The 20000-nt window shown below is 35.6% G+C and overlaps 1 protein-coding gene across 3 annotated transcripts in view; it reads left to right on the forward strand.

Moving 5' to 3' along the window:
- Positions 1-20000, forward strand: part of LOC128250543 (uncharacterized) — a 65866-nt gene that overhangs the window by 25294 nt on the left and 20572 nt on the right. Inside the window, exon 4 of one of the 3 annotated variants that reach the window (XR_016237992.1) lies at positions 4914-5026. The exons of 1 other annotated variant lie outside the window; for it this stretch is intronic. Coding sequence is in view for 1 of the 2 variants with exons in the window: in XM_089339850.1 (XP_089195976.1) it covers positions 1-16 (16 nt within the window). In the remaining variant the exon portion in view is untranslated. Of the gene's footprint in view, positions 4140-4913; positions 5027-20000 lie in introns of those variants that run through there. One more of the 3 variants, XM_089339850.1, reaches the window with a different exon arrangement.

Consider the following 20000-nt stretch of genomic DNA (forward strand, 5'->3'; position numbering starts at 1 on the left):
TGAAAACTTGCTGTAGAGAGTTGTTTCACACACACACACACACACACACGTACATATTCACTCTCTTTCATACACACATACAAACACACTCTGTCTGTCCCTGTCTCTTCCTCTCTCTCTTTCTCTCTCTCTCTCTCTCTCTCTCTCTCTCTCTCTCTCTCTCTCTCTCTCTCTCTCCCTCGCACACGTATATGGGTAAGAAAGGTAGAAGAAAGTTGAAGTGTTGAAGAGCAGATGGCGATTTAATGGAATTTTCAGTCGCTTCACTACAGCAACCCAATCATTATACAAACCACTGGTTACAAATCTTAATTGGAATAAATAAAAAAAGTGATGATGATGACGATGGTTATGGTGATGACGACGACGACGATGATGATGATGATGATGGTGATGGTGGTGATGTTAAGCGATGATGATGATGATGATGATGATTGTGACGAAGATGATGATAGTAATAATGATGGATATGGCAACAGTCTTAGTGCTGATCAGGTTAAGCTGTTGTTCTTTTTCTTATTATTGTTAGCCGTCGAACGGCTGCCGGACAAGTTAAACTGCTTCGGGTCATGTTCAGTCACGCCCTCCAGCAGGATAAGAACCGAGACGAGGTAACGAAGAGATTGACCAGTCTTATCCAGAAATGGGGTTAGGGGAAGTTGGGTATCGACGAAAACGAGCTGGCTAGTCTGTTCCGGAGGACATTCTGGTCGTGGACTACCGTGGATAATTTCCAGATGTCCTTAGCCTGGCAGTACTACTGAAGGGTGTGACCTGTTCGAGATAGCACATCCGTACCCCTACAGGTACGGATGTGCTGTCAAACAGGCTCACCCAAGGTGTGCGCAAAGCGACGAAACTGTTCAATGTCCAGGTATTGCTAACTTGTGGAGTTATGTCGAATAGCCGCTGTCTGTGTAGGGCGGATGTGTTTATCGGCCGACTTCATAGTGAAAATTACCCCGCTGATTTCCTTTAATCGGGTTGGTAAGGCAGTTTTTCTTTGCCTGTTGGCTGTGGCGAAAAAAGGTTGCCTAGTGCAGGGGTTTTCAAACTTTTTGACTTGCGGACCCCTTTATATTTCAGACTTTACCTTAGAGACCCCCTAATAAACGCTTATGAAATTTATACATAAATATTTGCTTAAATTAACATATATTTTTACATTTATTTATTTAACAGTATTTAACAAATAGGTTTATTGTCAATTAAAAGATTTCGATTAAAAAACATATATAAAATCAAATTGCCCATAAAAAGTATTTGCTGTCCACGGACCCCCTGTAGTCCGCGGACCACAGTTTGAAAACCCCTGGCCTAGTGGACGAGGCTGAAAGGAATGAGGACAGAGACATTTATCTTTGGTAGAGCCCTCATCGAATTTTTCAAGTTTCTCTTGAAAAAGAACGTGAGGCTGGAGAGGGAGGAGCTGTGTTCGAGTGAATTTATTGAAAGGTGGGTGAATGTTGCAAAAATGGCAAGAGTAAATTGATACTGCTCTAAGTGTAAACCTGTGAGTCAGAGAAATGAAAATTGGTGGGGTTACTCGGTTATCCATAGGGGTCTTCCCACTTCAGGAGGACCACATCACTGTCATCCCTTTCTTTCTTTCTTTCTTTCTTTCTTTCTTTCTTTCTTTCTACTGTTGCATACTGTGTGTGCTTCCCTTCTTTGTGTTATTGTAAACCATGTAAACCCCCATCACTTTATATCTGAATTTGTATTGTCCCTTCAACCTGCCCCTGGTGAAAAATAAAAGGAACCATTATAACTACTGCTATAAAGGCGACGTGCTGGCAGAATCGTTAGCACGTCGGGTGAAATTTCGTCGCCCGTCTTTACGTTCCGAGTTCAAATGCTGTCAGGGACGACTTTGCTTTTGAGTCGAGAAAATAATCACCCTTCGAACACTGGGTTCGATGTAATCGATTTACTCTTCTGGAATTGTGCCAAAATTTTAACATATTATTGTTGTTGTTGTTATTTATTTGTTGTTACCGTTGTTGTTTCGCCACGTATCAACCCTGTTTGAACTGACCAACGATTAGAAGTATCCAGTTATGGCCAGTCCACCTTTTATTGAGATACGGTGTCATTCACACTATCCTTATCAATTTGTCTTTTTCGTGAATGGAACTGTGAAAATTTGGCTGCTATTTCTTGTACTTCAAGCGATGACATCGAAGCTGCCTCGTTTGTGAAGTGAACCATGATAGTGACAATTACTTCTTTAAGTTAATGAGTGGTTGAGACAATGGAGGCGCATGGCTCAGTTGTTAACGCTTCGAGCTTACGATCGTGAGTTCGAATGCCGGACCGGGCTGCGTGTTGTGTTCTTGAGCAAGACACTTTATTTCACGTTGCTCCAGTTCACTCAGCTTTAGAAATGAGTTGCGACGTTACAGGTGCCAATCTGTATCGGCCTTTGCTTTTCCCTTGGATAACACTGGTGGCGTGAAGAGGGGAGGCTTCCACCAGTTGCAGATAGGATTAGTGAAGAATTGGATCAATGAGGGTTTGTAACTAGCGGCGATTTGGATTCTGCGTCCAGTTTGGTACCTGACCAGTCACACTTCTACAACAAGAACTTACATGTTTTGGGGGTTTGTAGAATAAATCTTCAAGACACACAAAAAAAAAAAAAAATATTGGAAGTTTCAGTAATTAAAATTCATTGGGAAAGTCTTTCTTTTTATTTTTGCAATAAATGTAAAATAAAATGTTTAATTTCAAGAAGAAACCTATAAATAAAAAAAAAATATATATTTAATTAAATTTGTAATCAACTACAATATATCCAATATACTAATTAGTACAATGTATTAATTAATGATTATTTTGTTTAAACGCTATATGGCTTTGGACGTAATGTAGCGTTGGTGCCGAGTGAAATGGCCTACAAAAATACACCGCTACCACCAACACCAAAACCACCTCACGACGACCACCACCACCATCACCACCACCACCAACAACAACAACAAACAGTTTTATTATTTATTCTATTTATTCTTTTATACTACTACTACTACTACTACTACTACTACTACTACTACTACTACTACTACTACTACTACTATTGTGGAAGCATATGGCCTAGTGGTTAGAGCAGCGGATTCGCGGTCGAGGAATCGCGAGTTCGAATCTCAGACCGGGCGATGTGTGTGTTTATGAGCGAAACACCTAAGCTCCCCGCGACCCCGGCAGAAGGTAATGGCGAATTTCTGATGACTCTTTCACCACAACTTTCTCTCACCCTTTCCTCCTGCGTCTAGCAACTCACATGCGATGGACCGGTGGGGAACCTATACGCCAAGGAATCCGGGAAACCGGCCCTTATGAGCCAGGCATGGCTCGAGAAGGAACAAACTACTACTACTACTACTACTACTACTACTACTACTACTACTACTACTACTGCTACTACTACTACTACTACTACTACTACTACTACCATCACCTCAGCTAGACACATGCCTTTCTGAAACAGATCCATACAAAAATATACTTTACTTCTTGCTACTGTCGAAAGAAGTAGTCTGGTTCATGTCGTCATTTATTACGATGTTATTCGTTGTAGTGGAGGCGGTAGTGGAGTTGGTTGTGGTCGAGAGTCTGTCACTATGTGCTGTCTTTTGTTTATTCGTTGTAGTGGTGGTGGCGGCGGAGTTGTCTGCGGTCTTGATACTGCTGCTATCAGTTGTCTTTTGAGTAGGAATGTTCCACTGAATTGGAGGGAATTCAGCTTCGTAGTTTGGGATGTCACTAAAAATGTTCGTAGTATTATTTTTTGAAGTGTGTGCAATTTTGTGTGCGAGAATTTGAACCTGCTGTGTGCTCGGCTCCCCTTCTATTTGAGGTTAGTAGGTGGAGGGCACTGCAGCGTCTTGCACCTCTCTATCTGAAACACTTCTCACCTCCTCTTCTATGTTCTTCAACAAAGCTTGTTTCGTCATATTTGTTTGCTTCTTAAATTAGTTTTGAAACAATTATTTTGAGATTACGGACCCCAGAGGGGCCACTAACAACACAGAGCAACCCGCCTATGCGAAGGTAGTGGTTTAGAAAAACGTTTAGTAACAAAAGCAATTAACAACTTCTGAAATAAAAAGTGAAAGTACAATACATCGTCTTGTATTATTTCTTATTAATCGCATTGTTTTGGTTTTATAAAAAAAAGTAATTCAAAACAATACACTATAGAGAAAATGTGATCCTTGTGAAGGCGCGTGGTTTAGTGGTTAGGGTATTCCGCTCCCGATCGGAAGGTCGTGAGTTCAATTCCCGGCGACGTGTTGTGTCCTTAGGCAAGACACTTAATTTCACGTTGCTCCAGTCGACTCAGCTGGCAAAAATGAGTAGTACCTGTATTTCAAAGGGCCGGCCTTGTCACGCTATGTGTCACGCTGAATCTCCCTGAGAACTACATTAGGGGTACATGTGTCTGTGGATTGCTCAGTCACTTTTACGTTAATTTCACGAGCAAGCTGTTCTGTTGATCTTATCAGCTGGGACCCTCGTCGTCGTAGAGAAAATGTGATCCTATAAACTGAAGTTAATAAGATTTATAAATCTATTGTAGGAAGTGTATAAAATTTTCCCAAGATGTCTTGCATTAGGATCGCGCTTGAGATCACATACTTGCGAAGTAAACTTCTCAACCCTTCGGCCACGTAAGCCTTGTTCTTTCGATATTGTAAGCTTATCAAATCCAATTAAATGGAATACGTAATACGGCATTAATTAAATGCATGTCTTCAACCTGATTTGGTGTATTTAATATTTCAGCATAAAAGATTAACTTCTAATCTGCGATATCGGGGTTCTTTAGGATGTAATTAAGCAAAAGTATTGATGTAATTAAGCAAAAGTATTTATGTAATTATGAAGTAATTATCATGTAATTATGATAGATTTGTTTGACAGCGCAATCTGAAGTATGATAATTCAGCAACAGCTGAATAACAGGTAAAGATTTCTGACGAAACAAGGTGAAGCAAGAAGAAGTACCATATGTAAATTGAAGGTAAGTGTGGAACAAGTTAAGCTTCGATAAGATAATTGTTTAAGATATCGGCTAAGTCAGGATATATTGTCAACAGCTGATGTACAACAATTATACATGCCATTCATATATATATATATATATATATATATATATGTACACACACACACACACACACGCACACACACGCACACACACGCACACACATACACACACACGCACACACACACACACACACACACACACATATATATATATATATAATATGTGACTTCATGGTAAGGCAGCATTAGTGACCTTTTATTTTTCAGGGACTCCAAGAGATGTATGTGTCAGGAAGGGGCTCATATCTGAGGTGGAGGGCCTGGTGAGAATACTCATATCATAGTGAGCCCCAGTAAAGAAATCTCCAAGAGCTAAGTGGTGGCGTTTTTATCGGGCAACGATAAAGCGAATAGAATAGATTATCTGAAAGATTAGCAGGAGAAACGAAATCAAGACTGGATTTGTTCTTGGTTTCGTTGTTTTGCCCAGATTAGCCATGTTAGAATAGATTTATGATCGATGACGTTTTGGCTGTGACCAACAACCCATCTTTTCTATATTTAAGAGATGAGGAATTATTTACATTATTTACATTATCTACATTTGACGGATATTCGTCCTCATCTTGTTTGTTGTTAACACAACGTTTCGGCTGATATACCCTCCAGCCTTCGTCAGGTGTCTTGGGGAAATTTCGAACCTGGGTTCTCATTCCTATCGATGTTACTATTATTATTATTATTATTATTATTATTATATTATTATTATTATTAATCAGGTCGCTGCCGTGAATCGAACTCGGAACCTTGGGGTTAGTAGCCCGCGCTCTTAACCACTACAAGATGAGGACGAATATCCGTCAAATGTAAATAATGTAAATAATGTAAACCCATCTTTTTATTAAAACATTTGTAATGTATCCTTCTCCTCTTTAAGTGAGATAAGTAAGAATTAAGCAAGAACCGTTTCGCTATAACTTTTTATATAGTCCAGCGATCGCATGCAGGCATTGCGCTCTCTTCGGTTTGATTTCCAGACTGGGCATTACGTTGTGTTCATTTCGTCATCTGACATGTGGTACATGGTGCACCTGTACATGTAATGTCGATCTGATGGAGAGAGTGAGCTTATAAACAAATCATCTGTGTGGTTGTTCGGCAAGAAATGCAATTCCTTATTGGCCACTAAGGGCTTTACACAGAGAGACCCCTTAATTATGTTTATAATTTTAAAAGAACTTTTTTTATATAAGTTCCTTACCGATAATGGTTTTTTACATACCGAACTACTTGGAAAAATTATTAATTATTAATTTATTAATAAATTAATAATCCTTTACCCTATATCTGTAATGATTATTCACTCCCTGATAATAAACCGTAGATTTTCTGCGGTATTGCTTGTAACGCACATGGTTTTTGAGGATAGATACGGACTGACTCGTCTATATAAATTCGGATATGCTGCTTCTTTTATGTAGATGCGCGATGTTGCCTGATCGAGCATACATGATTTTTGCCAGCATTTTCAAATTTATAATCTAGAATATCATACTGATGACGGAAATGAATTTTTTTACTATTCTGATTCAGAAACGCGTCTATGATTGACTAAGACTGGTTTGTTTCGTTGTTTTTTTCTTCTTGTTTTGCCTTTGTGAGTTACAAATATTGCTATCTGTTGGAGACTTATTGTAGTAGTAGAATTCGCTCTTTTAACTGCTATTTCTAAATTTCGGTATGTGGTAAAGCAACTGTTGCTGACCCCTTAATTATATATATATATATATATATATATATATAATAATAATAATAATAATAATAATAATATAGATTTAATCAAAATATTAAATGTGGTACTTAAAATGTTTGAGGCACCAGAATTTGGTAGGATAAAAACCAAAAACAAAATCAAGAGATTTGGTGAATAAAATTTGAAGGCAAGCAACAAAAATTCAATAGGTTATAGCAGTACGTACGTTTCGTACAAGCTCCATTTTTGCAAACATCTTTCTAAAATGAAATTCCATTATGCAGCTGAGGAGTACATTTTCATTGTATATTCGGTGGTGTTCTCACTACATGAATAAATGGAGCTTGAACGAAACGTACGTACTGCTATAACCTATTGAATTTTTGTTGCTTATCTTCAAATATATATATATATATATATATATATATATATATATATATATATATATATATATATGTAGTGAAGCTTTACTATAGCGTCATATATTATCGACTGGTATTTCCAGTAAATATTGGTGCATTGCTGTACCACTATCTTATATACATATATATGCGTGTGTGTGTGTGTGTGTGTGTGTGTGTGTGTGTGTGTGCGTGCGTGTGTGCGTGTGTGTAAATATATACGTATATGTATATATATGTATGTATATATATAATATATATGTCGATATATATATACATATATATATGTATATATATATATATTTTTTGCACCGGGTGTGGCAAATATGGCAAGTGATTACTGTATATATATATATATATATATATATATATATATATATATATATATATATATATACCGGTAACGGTTTTTTTGTTATATTTCTGCTGCTTTTAAATAATATATATATATATATATATATATATATATATATATATTTCGAAACGCTTAGTTTTAGAATGGTGGCAGCTGATGAAGGAAATGTTCTCTGTTTATCATTTTGTCCACGTTTTTTTGCAAACGTCCTGTACCCAGATATGCAACTATATATACATGTAGATGTAGGTATGTACATACATGTACGTATATAGGCATATACTCACATATTATTTGTATTTATTATATATATATATATATATATATATATATATATATATATATATATATATATATATTCACACACACATAGACATATATCTCTCTTTAGTCAATATATACAGAGGTGAGCACATAAGTGCAAAACCAGGTGGAAAAAAAAGTACTCGAACACATATACGAGGAGTAGCTGAACACTTCATAGCTTTAAGGGTATCTGAAAGGCCAGATTGGAGGTCCAACCATCGATTTTTTTTTTACAGGGTTTGGGGCTTAGAAAATCTGGAAGACCGCTTCAAAAGGTGTGAATCTGAGAGGGGAATATGTTGAATGAAATCCTAATTAACTGATCCTCCTGTATTTTCTTATACCCAAAGGCAGGAACTTTTCAGCACCCCTTCGAATATGTGTGTAAGTATGTATGCATATGTAAGGCTTTGATGTGAGAACTCCAGGGTTTTGAAAAATGTATGACTACCTCTTAGCCACTATTTGTTCCCCGGTTTGCACAGCTCAAAAGCCCATACAGTAGAGTAACACAGAGAACTAGGGCTCCTTCACTCCAGTTTGTTAATATATTAGTTAGTGGAAGGCAGCAAGCTGGCAGAATTGCCAGCACGCCGGACAAAATGCTTAGTGACATTTCGTCCGTATTTACATTCTGAGTTCAAATTCTGCCGAGGTCGACTGTGCTTTTCATCCTTTACGGGTCAAAGAAATAAGTACCAGTTGTGTACTGGGGTCGATGTAATTGACTTAGCCCTTCTTCCGAAGTTGCTGGCTTTGTGCCAAAATTTCAAACCAATACACTACTTACTGGTGCTAAACGATTCCTGGACGAATATTTCCAACGAATTCCAGATAAACAACCTATTCACCCGGATATATCTCTGCAAATAATAACAACTCTCTACTCGAATTGGCTATGGTATCCAAAGAATGACTCAAATGAAACACCTTCAAATGTCTGGAAATGATTTAAGTATCTAAGTGAATATATATATATATATATATATATATATATATATATATATCTACACACACATATGTATGTATGAATATATATATATTAGTTATATATATATATATATATATATATATATATATACATATATACATACATATATATATATATTCATATATATATATATATATATATATATATATATATATATATATACATATATATATATATATATATATATATATATATATATATATATATATATATATATACATATATATATATATATATATATATATATATATAAGCAATGTTAATTCTCTAAATGAAGTATTAACAGTAACTGCACGATAAAGTGTAGTATATTGCCACTTAAGTGTGGCTGACCCCTAGGGGTGGATGTTACTGTTGCTTTTAGCCCCAGGAGGACATCTCCTCCAGCTGGCTTATCGACACACGACTGTGTCCTGTTTGCCAAGGGTAGTTATCCCTCTCACCAACATCTGCAGCACGAACGGATCCGGATTTCAGGGTTATTTCCCTTCGTCGGCGTCCGATAGCCGCTGACCTTGGTGAAAGAGACAAAAACCTGGCAATTTTATATCTTCTTTTCAAGTGAAATTCTTCACTGATATCGAAAAGGTGAAAATAAGCAATGTTAATTATCTAAATGAAGTATTAACAGTAACTGCACGATAAAGTGTAGTATATTGCCACTTAAGTGTGGCTGACCCCTAGGGGTGGATGTTACTGTTGCTTTTAGCCCCAGGAGGACATCTCCTCCAGCTGGCTTATCGACACACGACTGTGTCCTGTTAGCCAAGGGTAGTTATCCCTCTCACCAACATCTGCAGCATGTGCATTCGAGTGAACAGTTAAGTCGTTGAGTAGAATGAAAGAAATATCAATTTTAATCGGTCAAACTAAACAGAATCAACTGATGGAGATACTTTAAGAAAAACTAAACGAGGTGATTGCTTTCTAATGTATTATCGATGTTTATATGTATAGAGCGCCCTCTATCATGGTATCATAACAAAAGCAACAGTAACATCCACCCCTAGGGGTCAGCCACACTTAAGTGGCAATATACTACACTTTATCGTGCAGTTACTGTTAATACTTCATTTAGAGAATTAACATTGCTTGTTTTCACCTTTTCGATATCAGTGAAGAATTTCACTTGAAAAGAAGATATAAGATTGCCAGGTTTTTGTCTCTCTCACCAAGGTCAGCGGCTATCGGACGCCGACGAAGGGAAATAACCCTGAAATCCGGATCCGTTCGTGCTGCAGATGTTGGTGAGAGGGATAACTACCCTTGGCAAACAGGACACAGTCGTGTGTCGATAAGCCAGTTGGAGGAGATGTCCTCCTGGGGCTAAAAGCAACAGTAACATCCACCCCTCGGGGTCAGCCACACTTAAGTGGCAATATACTACACTTTATATATATATATATATATATATATATATATATATATATATGAATGTTATTGCCAATCTTTACGACAAGCAAACTAAGAAGTGAATGTAACTTTGTATCTATTTAGGAATGTGCATTCGAGTGAACAGTTAAGTCGTTGAGTAGAATGAAAGAAATATGAATTTTAATCGGTCAAACTAAACATAATCAACTGATGGAGATACTTTAAGACAAACTAAACGAGGTGATTGCTTTCTAATGTATTATCGATGTTTATATGTATAGAGCGCCCTCTATCATGGTATCATAACAAAAGAGTGGATATTTCTCAGAAGGGTAAGTTGGAAAAATGTGTAAATGTCCATTGTAAATATGTATACATATACATACATATATATAAATACATACATACACATATATATAGTTACATGTATGTATGTGTGTGACCTGCGTGTATGTATGTATATATATATATATATATACACACACACAAGTTTTTTTTATGCTAAGGAAAATGTCGGAACAGATCCAAAGAACATTTTATTGACGTCGACGAGATAACGCTGAAGAAGAAACTTATTAAGATGATAAAACTATTACACAATGAAGTATATTTTGGGGTGACAAATACATTCTGTTATGTATTGCAGGATATTTAAGATTATAACGATAGATGTGTCTACTACCATATAAAGTGTGGGAAGTACACTGTTATGTATAATACAGAAGAAAACTGTGATAGTCATTAGTGGTGTAATGATGTTTATATTATTATTCAAAATATTTTGGGTGATTATTAGTATACTTGTCAAAACATTTTACATTTATGGAGACTTGTTTTGAGATGAAGCTTAAAAAAATGAAAAGTAGAGGGATATATGTGGAGATACGGTACGTATTGCGTTGGTTATGTAATAGAGTATTTAGATGTACATAAGGTAAAATGAGCGATGTCTATTAGTTGGTTTTCAAACGTTAAAATGATAGGTCATTTGTCATAGGATTGTTTTGTAAGTTGGATGAAATGAAATAACGATTATATAAGAGAAAAATTGATATCAAAAGTGATACCTAAGAGAACAGAAGTAATGATGATAAAATTTAGTTATGACCAAATAGAATGCGAATATAAAGTTTTATATATATACAATAATATTGGATGAGACTTTTGAGTAAATTTAGAGATATTTTAAATATTTAAATTATTCAAAATTATTATTTAAAGTTATGCTAGAGTAAAGTTGAAGACATTTTGTTCCAGCACAGGCCTTACTACAAACCCATTCAAATTACGACTTAACCAGCATTTCTACTCCTTTTGACATCAGAATAGAAACAATATGTCACTTTCGGCCCTCATTTGGAAATGAAAACTTAAAATCATCAGCTCCAACGTTAGAATGTATTCGGTTGCCAGATAAATCCATTCGTTTTTTTTTCTAAGTAGCACTTAATCGTCAAATGTCTGAAAGGAGCTAAAATTTATTCAAATTTCAAAAAGGATGAAAATAAGTTGGAAAGGAAGACTAGAGACACAAAACCTCACATTAAACTCTACAATAAAAGTATTTTTCGTGTTATTAATAACAGCGGAAAGAATTAAAAGAATTAAAATGAAAAACAAATGAACGAATTAATGTCTGACAACGTAATAAGATACACTCTTTAGCCAAGCTTGCAAAGGAAAAAAGATCGACCAAATATGTGCAGCAGAGAAATTGGAAATTCTTTTTGTTAAAGTGTCTTTTCTGATGTATTTCATCTTGCCCAAAGAAGACATCAAACATATCTCGATTTCAAATCTTGAATCTACCTTAACCGGTAGAAATCTAATGTAAGGCAAAAACGCCTAGCATCTGTAGGTTCCAAAGAATCAGTAATTTTCTTATAAAATTCTTATTCCATTTAACTCTATCAACTGAAACTATTTTATTTAATATATTACATATCTATTCCAACAGTAAGTACTGCACTTGGTATCTTATTTATGTTACTTTTGTACTAAAGTGATAACTGATTATCAGTTTGAACTCGATCACTTTTTATTTGGCAAATCATACGTTCTTCTAAAGCTGATAATCTATATTATATCACCTTTTTGTACTGAAACAACTACTTTTACTTTATTTTACCATTATACTAAAAAATTATCCATATATATATATATATATATATATATATATATATAATACAAAGAATATATATACATGTATACACACATATATGTACATACTTACATCTACATGTGTATATACATGCATATCAGGGTACAGGACGTTAGAACAATAAACTACAGACAACGGAACGAACACATAGGAAAACGGAAAGCCACTTGGAATATCCCTTCATCAGCTGTCTCTATTCTATCTAGACGTTTCGAAGACAAGACAGAACGTACTCTAGAATAGTCTCTTCCTGAGTAGTGGATCAACCCACTACATGTATGTATATATATATATATATATATATATATATATATATATATATATATATATATATATGTGTGTGTGTATACAGAAAGTCTATTTGAACCCAGCCAAAAAGACTCTGTCAATATTTCTCTCGTTTTTTACTTCATACATCGAAATATTTCATAAGACTACCAACATAATTTACTTTTAGCACCAATATTCGAGTTCACCACTCAACACGTTTACGATCATTTTTTTTTCCTCTCTGGCGGCCTACTTATCATCAGCTCTTTTAATCTATAATCTTTTTCCTTTGAAAACCACACAATATCTCCTCCCTGTCTTTATTTATATACATCAATGTATATTTTGCCTAACTCCTCACCTACATTGCTCAAATATTTTTTAATACATTTATACCATTTACACATTACAATGCTTCAAGCAAATTTCAATACTCTTTTATCCCTCTTGCACTTTACATTACGCATAGAAACGTTAAGTTAGATAACCGATATGATATCTGTTATACCGCCATATTTGTTCCGTCGCTATTCACTTACCTGACCTTGGACACGAATCATTGATCTACATATGTGAAACCTTTTGACAAATACTGATATAAATATCATTACGCAAATAATTATCACCATCAACCTCCTGTGAAATGCATTACATTAGAAAAGTGTCGGAGTTTGCTTGAAGCGTTTCGGAATATGTAGAAAATCAGTGTTAAAGAAGGAAAAAAGCAATGCAAAAGGAAACATTAAATAAATAAATAAGTTATTGGGAAATTACTTCAGAAATATTTAATTAGTCCTGATATTTCGAGTAAAAATTCCTTTAAAAGGCTTTGAACAAGATATAGATAGATAGATAGATAGATGGATGGATAGATAGATAGATAGATAGATAGATAGATAGAGATAGAGCTAGAGAGAGGGAAAGAGAGAGTAAGAGTCGGCGTGTTGTGCTGTGTTACTCTTCTACAAGAAACTGAATTATAAATATTTTCAACACTTTATAACTTAGGAATCTGTTACATCATTTCACTTACAATTATATATATATATATATATATATATATATATATATATATATGTGTGTGTGTGTGTGTGTGTGTGTGTGTGTGTGTGTGTGTGTGTGTGTGTTATGTCTCAACGCTACTGCTATCTAGCACCTTCGGATGATCTCTACTCAACCGCTACACAGCTGCTACTCGACTGCTACTCAACACACCTACCACGGCCAGACTACCTGGGGGCGTCGACACAACAATATATATATATATATATATATATATATATATATATATATATATATATATATGCATGTAACCACACACGTGCTTTTCTTGGGCTTTTCCCTTCTCTCCGGACCTTCCTTTCGCCTCTTTCTGACGAAGAGTGACGCTCGAAACGTTATACACTCGCTCTTCTCCATCTTAAACTTTCCCTCCCTGATTTCTCAGATGACTATTCAGTTCAAGTTTGTAACTGTGCGTTTTCAACTGGTTAGGTTTGCACACGTCAGCACTCTTCTATCGCTGTACAATTTTCAGTAGATAGAATGACAAACGACAAATGAGATAACCTTAAAGAGACATCTATCCCGCTTGGATTATAAGTGAGAAACGCTTATATAACACAAACACCACTCTCTGAATTTTTCCGATTAGTAACTAGGGACAGACCGAAGCCAGATGATCAGTAATCGCTTGAAATCGCAGTTTTTACAGTAGAGTGTCCGTATCTTTGACGGATGCTCTGTGAAAAGCTAGGAGGCCCCCTCACACCCGATGGCCTTTATTAACATGCTGCTTAAACCAGAGCTGGAGCTTTGGTTGATGTAACTATACTGAGTCGGAGTAGACTTGGGAATAATAGTGGCTAAAGGTGGCTCCATTATAAAGAAACTCTGGGACTCCTAAACCAAAACCCCACAATCGGATGCTATTTGATGTCATACACACAAACGCTCACACACATGACATACACACGCACGCACACATACACACACACATACACACACATACATATATATATGCGTATGTATATATTTACTTTATTGAACCTCCATATGTGTATTTAGTAAGTGATTGGGTTTGAAAAGAGCTAAACATTTAAAAAAAAAGAACATGATGTTTTACACACACACACACACACACACACACACACACACACATATATATACATATATATATATGTATGTATATATTTACTTTATTGAACCTCCATATGTGTGTGTGTGTGTGTGTATGTAAAACATCATGTTTTGTTTTTTTAAATGTTTAACTCTTTCCAAACCCAATCACTTACTAAATACAGATTTTTGAATCAACAGAATTTATGTTTTATTTATAAGAAAAATATTTAATAATCAATAACTCTTTCATCGGTTTAACTTGTAGTTCAAACCTTATTTATTATGTTACCAGCCATCTTTTATAACAATGGCGTCTGTAAATTCTGCCTTTCATCCTGAACGCCTGCAAATAATGATTCCTTGCTACTTTTCAGATCTTATTTGCTGGTCTGCTATAACTTATCAATGGTTGTTCAGCTTTACAGACTGTCCAGGTCATAACAAAGTCTCAATTTCATTACGACGATGAAAACTTTTCCATCAATTTCTCAGAATAATTAACTACACCGTTATTATCGTGTTGGTATGATGCCAGTTTGCTCTGAGGAAGAATAATTGTTTCTATATAGGAACAGAAGATGCTTTTGTGAAATATGGGATATCGATTTCTAAGTTAGATTATAAGACAAACGATTCAATCAAGTCTATCAAAGTTATGTATATAACTGGTATTTAGTTTGTTGAACCTCCGATGAATGTGCCCCCAAAGTTAACGGGATTTAAATCTAGGTTACAAAGGATGAAAGACTTAACTAAACATTATGAGGCAATTTGTCCACTGATTATGAAAATCCACTGGCCATCACTGAGAATGCTCGCATTCTTTGGAAAAAGTTATAGAACAGTGGTTCCCAATGTAGGGTCCACGAGACCTAAGGGATCGAGAGCTGTGATACTACAGATCCCAAAACATGCAGAGTTAAATGTGTAACTACACAATTGCATATAATCATTCAGTTCCATATACCTCTTCTTCTTCTTCTTCTTCTTCTTCTTCTTCTTCTTCTTCTTCTTCTTCTTCTTCTTCTTCTTCTTCTTCTTCTTCTTCTTCTTCTTCTTCTTCTTCTTCTTCTTCTTCTCCTTCTCCCCCCCCTCTCTCTCTTTTACAACGGTCTATGAAAAATATAGCGAAAGATTGCGCACAGTGGTCCTTTCTTCTGAAATTAAAGAGGAGTCAGGGGTTAATAAACAATTCTCCATAGAAAGACAAACAAACTGACATGGTATTGGAACCGTCCAAGAAGGAACCGATGTGCTTATAGAGCATGAAGCAAAAATAAAGAAGAAAAATAGCCGATTTATATGTTTCTCTTGGTCACTTTCTCTTCTTACTTACAAACACACACTGACACACAGACACACAGACACACACACACACACACTGACACACAGATGTGCAAATACATAGAAATACTAAGATGAATATACATACACACGCAGGCACTCACTCACACACACACTGACGTACACACTGACACACAGATATACAAATACATTGAAGTACTAAGATGAACACACACACATTCAAAGAAAACTTTCCCACTCCCACACAAACACTCATTTCCCCAGACAAACAGACAAATAGACTGGCAGAATTACGGTAGGGCAAATAAAACTACCAGATGCACTGGTAAATTGTAATTTTAATACATGAATAGCTGAATAGAGGAGTGTAATACAACATAGCAGAGACAAATATTAGAATAGACCTGGAGCTAGAATCATTGAATTGTAGAATGATATGTAATGAACGGTTACTTCAACAATTACGCTGTGAATATAAATTCTCGATACACAGTTTTAACATTAGAGCTGATAATATTGCCTTTATTTAACTAATTATTGATCGTGGCCGACAGATATATTAATGTTAGACGGAGATATAATGGAGGGTGATGTGAGACATAACGTTCCCAGTTAGACATTCACTGAACGAACACAAAAATTGATCAGATTCACTTAAACAATACTTGAAATAGAGTTTGAAAAATAATGAAATAGCAATTTCGAATGTTTTGCACGAAAAGTTATCATTCTCCTCCACCTCTTTCCTTCCATATGTTTCTTTCCAATCTTTTAATTCCCCCCACTCTCTCTCTCTCTCTCTCTCTCTCTCTCTCTCTCTCTCTCTCTCTCGAACACACAGAAATACACACATGCATACACACACAGAGACACGTGCGCACACACACACGCACATATTTACATATACGCAAATACGTTATACATTTATCTACATATACGCATACACATTATATATATATATATATATATATATATATATATATATATATATATATATGTGTGTGTGCATATACATACAGGCGTAGCTTTGTGTGCTAGGAAGCGTACTTCCCAACCACATAGCTCTGGGTTCAGTCCCACTGAATTGCACCTTGAGCAAGCGTCTTCTACTAAAGCCTCGGGCCGACCAAAGCCTTGTGAGTGGATTTGGTAGACGGAAACTGAAAGAAGCTCATCATATAGATCTGTACATATATACACACCTTTATCTTTTACATATTTCAGTCATTTGACTGCGGCCATGCTGGGACACCGCCTTGAAATTTTAGTCGAATGTATCGACCCCTGTACTTATTTTCTTTAAAACCTGGTACCTACTCTATCGGTTTCTTATGCCGAACCGCTAAGTTACATGACGTAGACACACCAGAACTAGTTATCAAGCGGTGGTGGGAGACAAATATTTTGAATGAAAGAACTTTAAAACTTTAATGCTTACATGAGAAATTTTATATTATATTGGTTGGCGGAAGTATGTTCTGAATCGATAAAGTGTATATGACATCTAATCGTATATTAATAGCTGGAATATATTTTATAATTACAACAATTTAAAGAAGGAAAAATCGTCTTCTTAAAATAAAACTACAGATTTACAAGCATAAAATATACTTCAGGTAGCAAATATGATTAAAAAGTTTCAATGAAAACGTGTAAGTTGTACAATTTCTAACTCTAAAAACTACTTCGGTTTCACAAGTACGGACTTTCTCGTCGGTTTACTGTACGTTTAAAGCAAGAAGCCATTGTAGTATATTAAGATGCATCACATGTAGCAAACTAGGAAAAAAAATATTAATTGAAAGGAGTGTCATCCTATAAAGAATTCCACAAAAGAAACTTAAAAAGGCGAGAATGTTGATGATGATGATGATGATGGTGATGATGCTGATGATATCTGTGTGTGTAGAACATAGTGAGCGACGCTTTCAAACTTCATAAACCAGTCTCCAAGGCAAATACCAGATGCATTCTAGAAGTTTTGAGACTTCCATTTATGGGAAGCAGTTATAACCGTTCTAGATAATTGTAATGTTAGAATATCATTACTGTACATCTAATAAGCTGACCTGCCAACATTTTATCGCTGCAACAGGACTTTCAATACACCCTATTAAACACTGCTTGTCACAACTGATTAGTTTGCAGAACGAAACCGGGATGTGAAGATAATTTTGAGACTCGCTCAGCAATAACTGAACAAAAACGCAACAAAAACTTGTGCCCCAGACTGATTATGGATTAACTTGTATGAGTTAAGAAATCTGTTTTTAAATGGCACAAGAGGCCAGGCAAAGCAAGTCCATCAGGAAGCACATAATGACCAATTTTTGGACAACAAGTACGTCATCTAGATCCACTGGGTTCCCTCTGGTCAGACTGTCAACAAAACTACTTTGAGGAAGTTCAGGAAGAAATTTCGTCGCAAAGTACACCTTCACTAGGACAATGCACCAGTCTGGTGCTATCCTGGTAACGAACTATTTGACAGAGATGGGCATCAAAACTCTTCCTCAGCCACCCACTACAATTCAGTACTTGCTCCTTCCAACTTTTGGTCGTTCCTCAAGCTGAAGGATATAAAGGAAGCTAGGACAAGGGTCCTGGACACCATAACTTTTAATGATGTACATGGGGCTTTTATGAAGTGGCTGAAGCGCCACAACAAGTGCATTGAAGCATATATATATATATATATATATATATATATATATATATATATATATATATGAGAGAATTTACGAAAAAAACAACAGACGAAGACAGGTGGTGTAAACAACAAATGGATGTATTAGTTTAACGCTCGAGAATAGAGAAAGTCTTTGACGTGTATACATGCATACATACATACATACATACACATACGTGAAAATCCCTTCTATTCAGTAAAGGTTCTGTATGAATTTTAAAATGCAATATCGTTGAATTGTTTGATGTATCGAAGGGATCGTATAACGGTGCAGGGGACTGTGTTTTTGTAATTCTCAATATATTAGATACTTTGAGATCTAAGTTCCTAACCCACGATATTAGCTTTTACCATGGCGATGATTTGAGCATATCATATAACTGTGATGGTCACACACTGTAATTGGGTATATTATGTGATATATATATATATATATATATATATATATATATATATATATATATATATAGGCATACACATCTATCTATCTATCTATCTATCTATCTATCTATCTATCTATCTATCTATCTATCTATCTATCTATCTATCTATCTGTATATATATATATATATATATATATGTATGTATGTCTATATATAAATGTATATGTATATATACACACGCATACACATATGTATGACTGGGTTCTACACAATTCCGACCAAATTCCAAGTTCCACTGAAATGCATTGTACGACGCAAGGCTACAATGAACAACACTAGTCCAAGGAATCGTTAGGTTGGGTTGGATGCAATGCGAAATCACGTGTTTGCTAAACCGAATTTCTTACCCACAATGCTTGCGTCTGTTGTAAGTATTTCCGATTCGTCTGTTTACCTTGATTCAACATTTCTATACTCCGGCAGAAGCGATCGCACACCTTAACGCTTCGATATCCTGAGTCCATTAAGAGAAGCCTACCGCTTTGTGATTTGAGTCGCTGAGTAGTATCTGTCGATCTTGATTGTTAGCGTCTCTACAATGTTTAGTCTGAACAATTCAATTTCGATTGTATTTGTCTTATAGAGACGGCCAAACTAGTTCCGGACTGGTTAATAGATTACATTTAGGTTCTTTCAAACGACATTATACACATGCTCATACATACCCAGGAATACACGGATAGACACGCACACACACACACACACACACATACACACACATACACACACATACACACACGCACACACACGCATATGCATACATAGGTACATATACATGTAGA

This window comes from Octopus bimaculoides, chromosome 22 (genome assembly GCF_046866305.1).
Source record: "Octopus bimaculoides isolate indiv1 chromosome 22, ASM4686630v1, whole genome shotgun sequence".
NCBI lineage: Eukaryota > Metazoa > Mollusca > Cephalopoda > Octopoda > Octopodidae > Octopus > Octopus bimaculoides.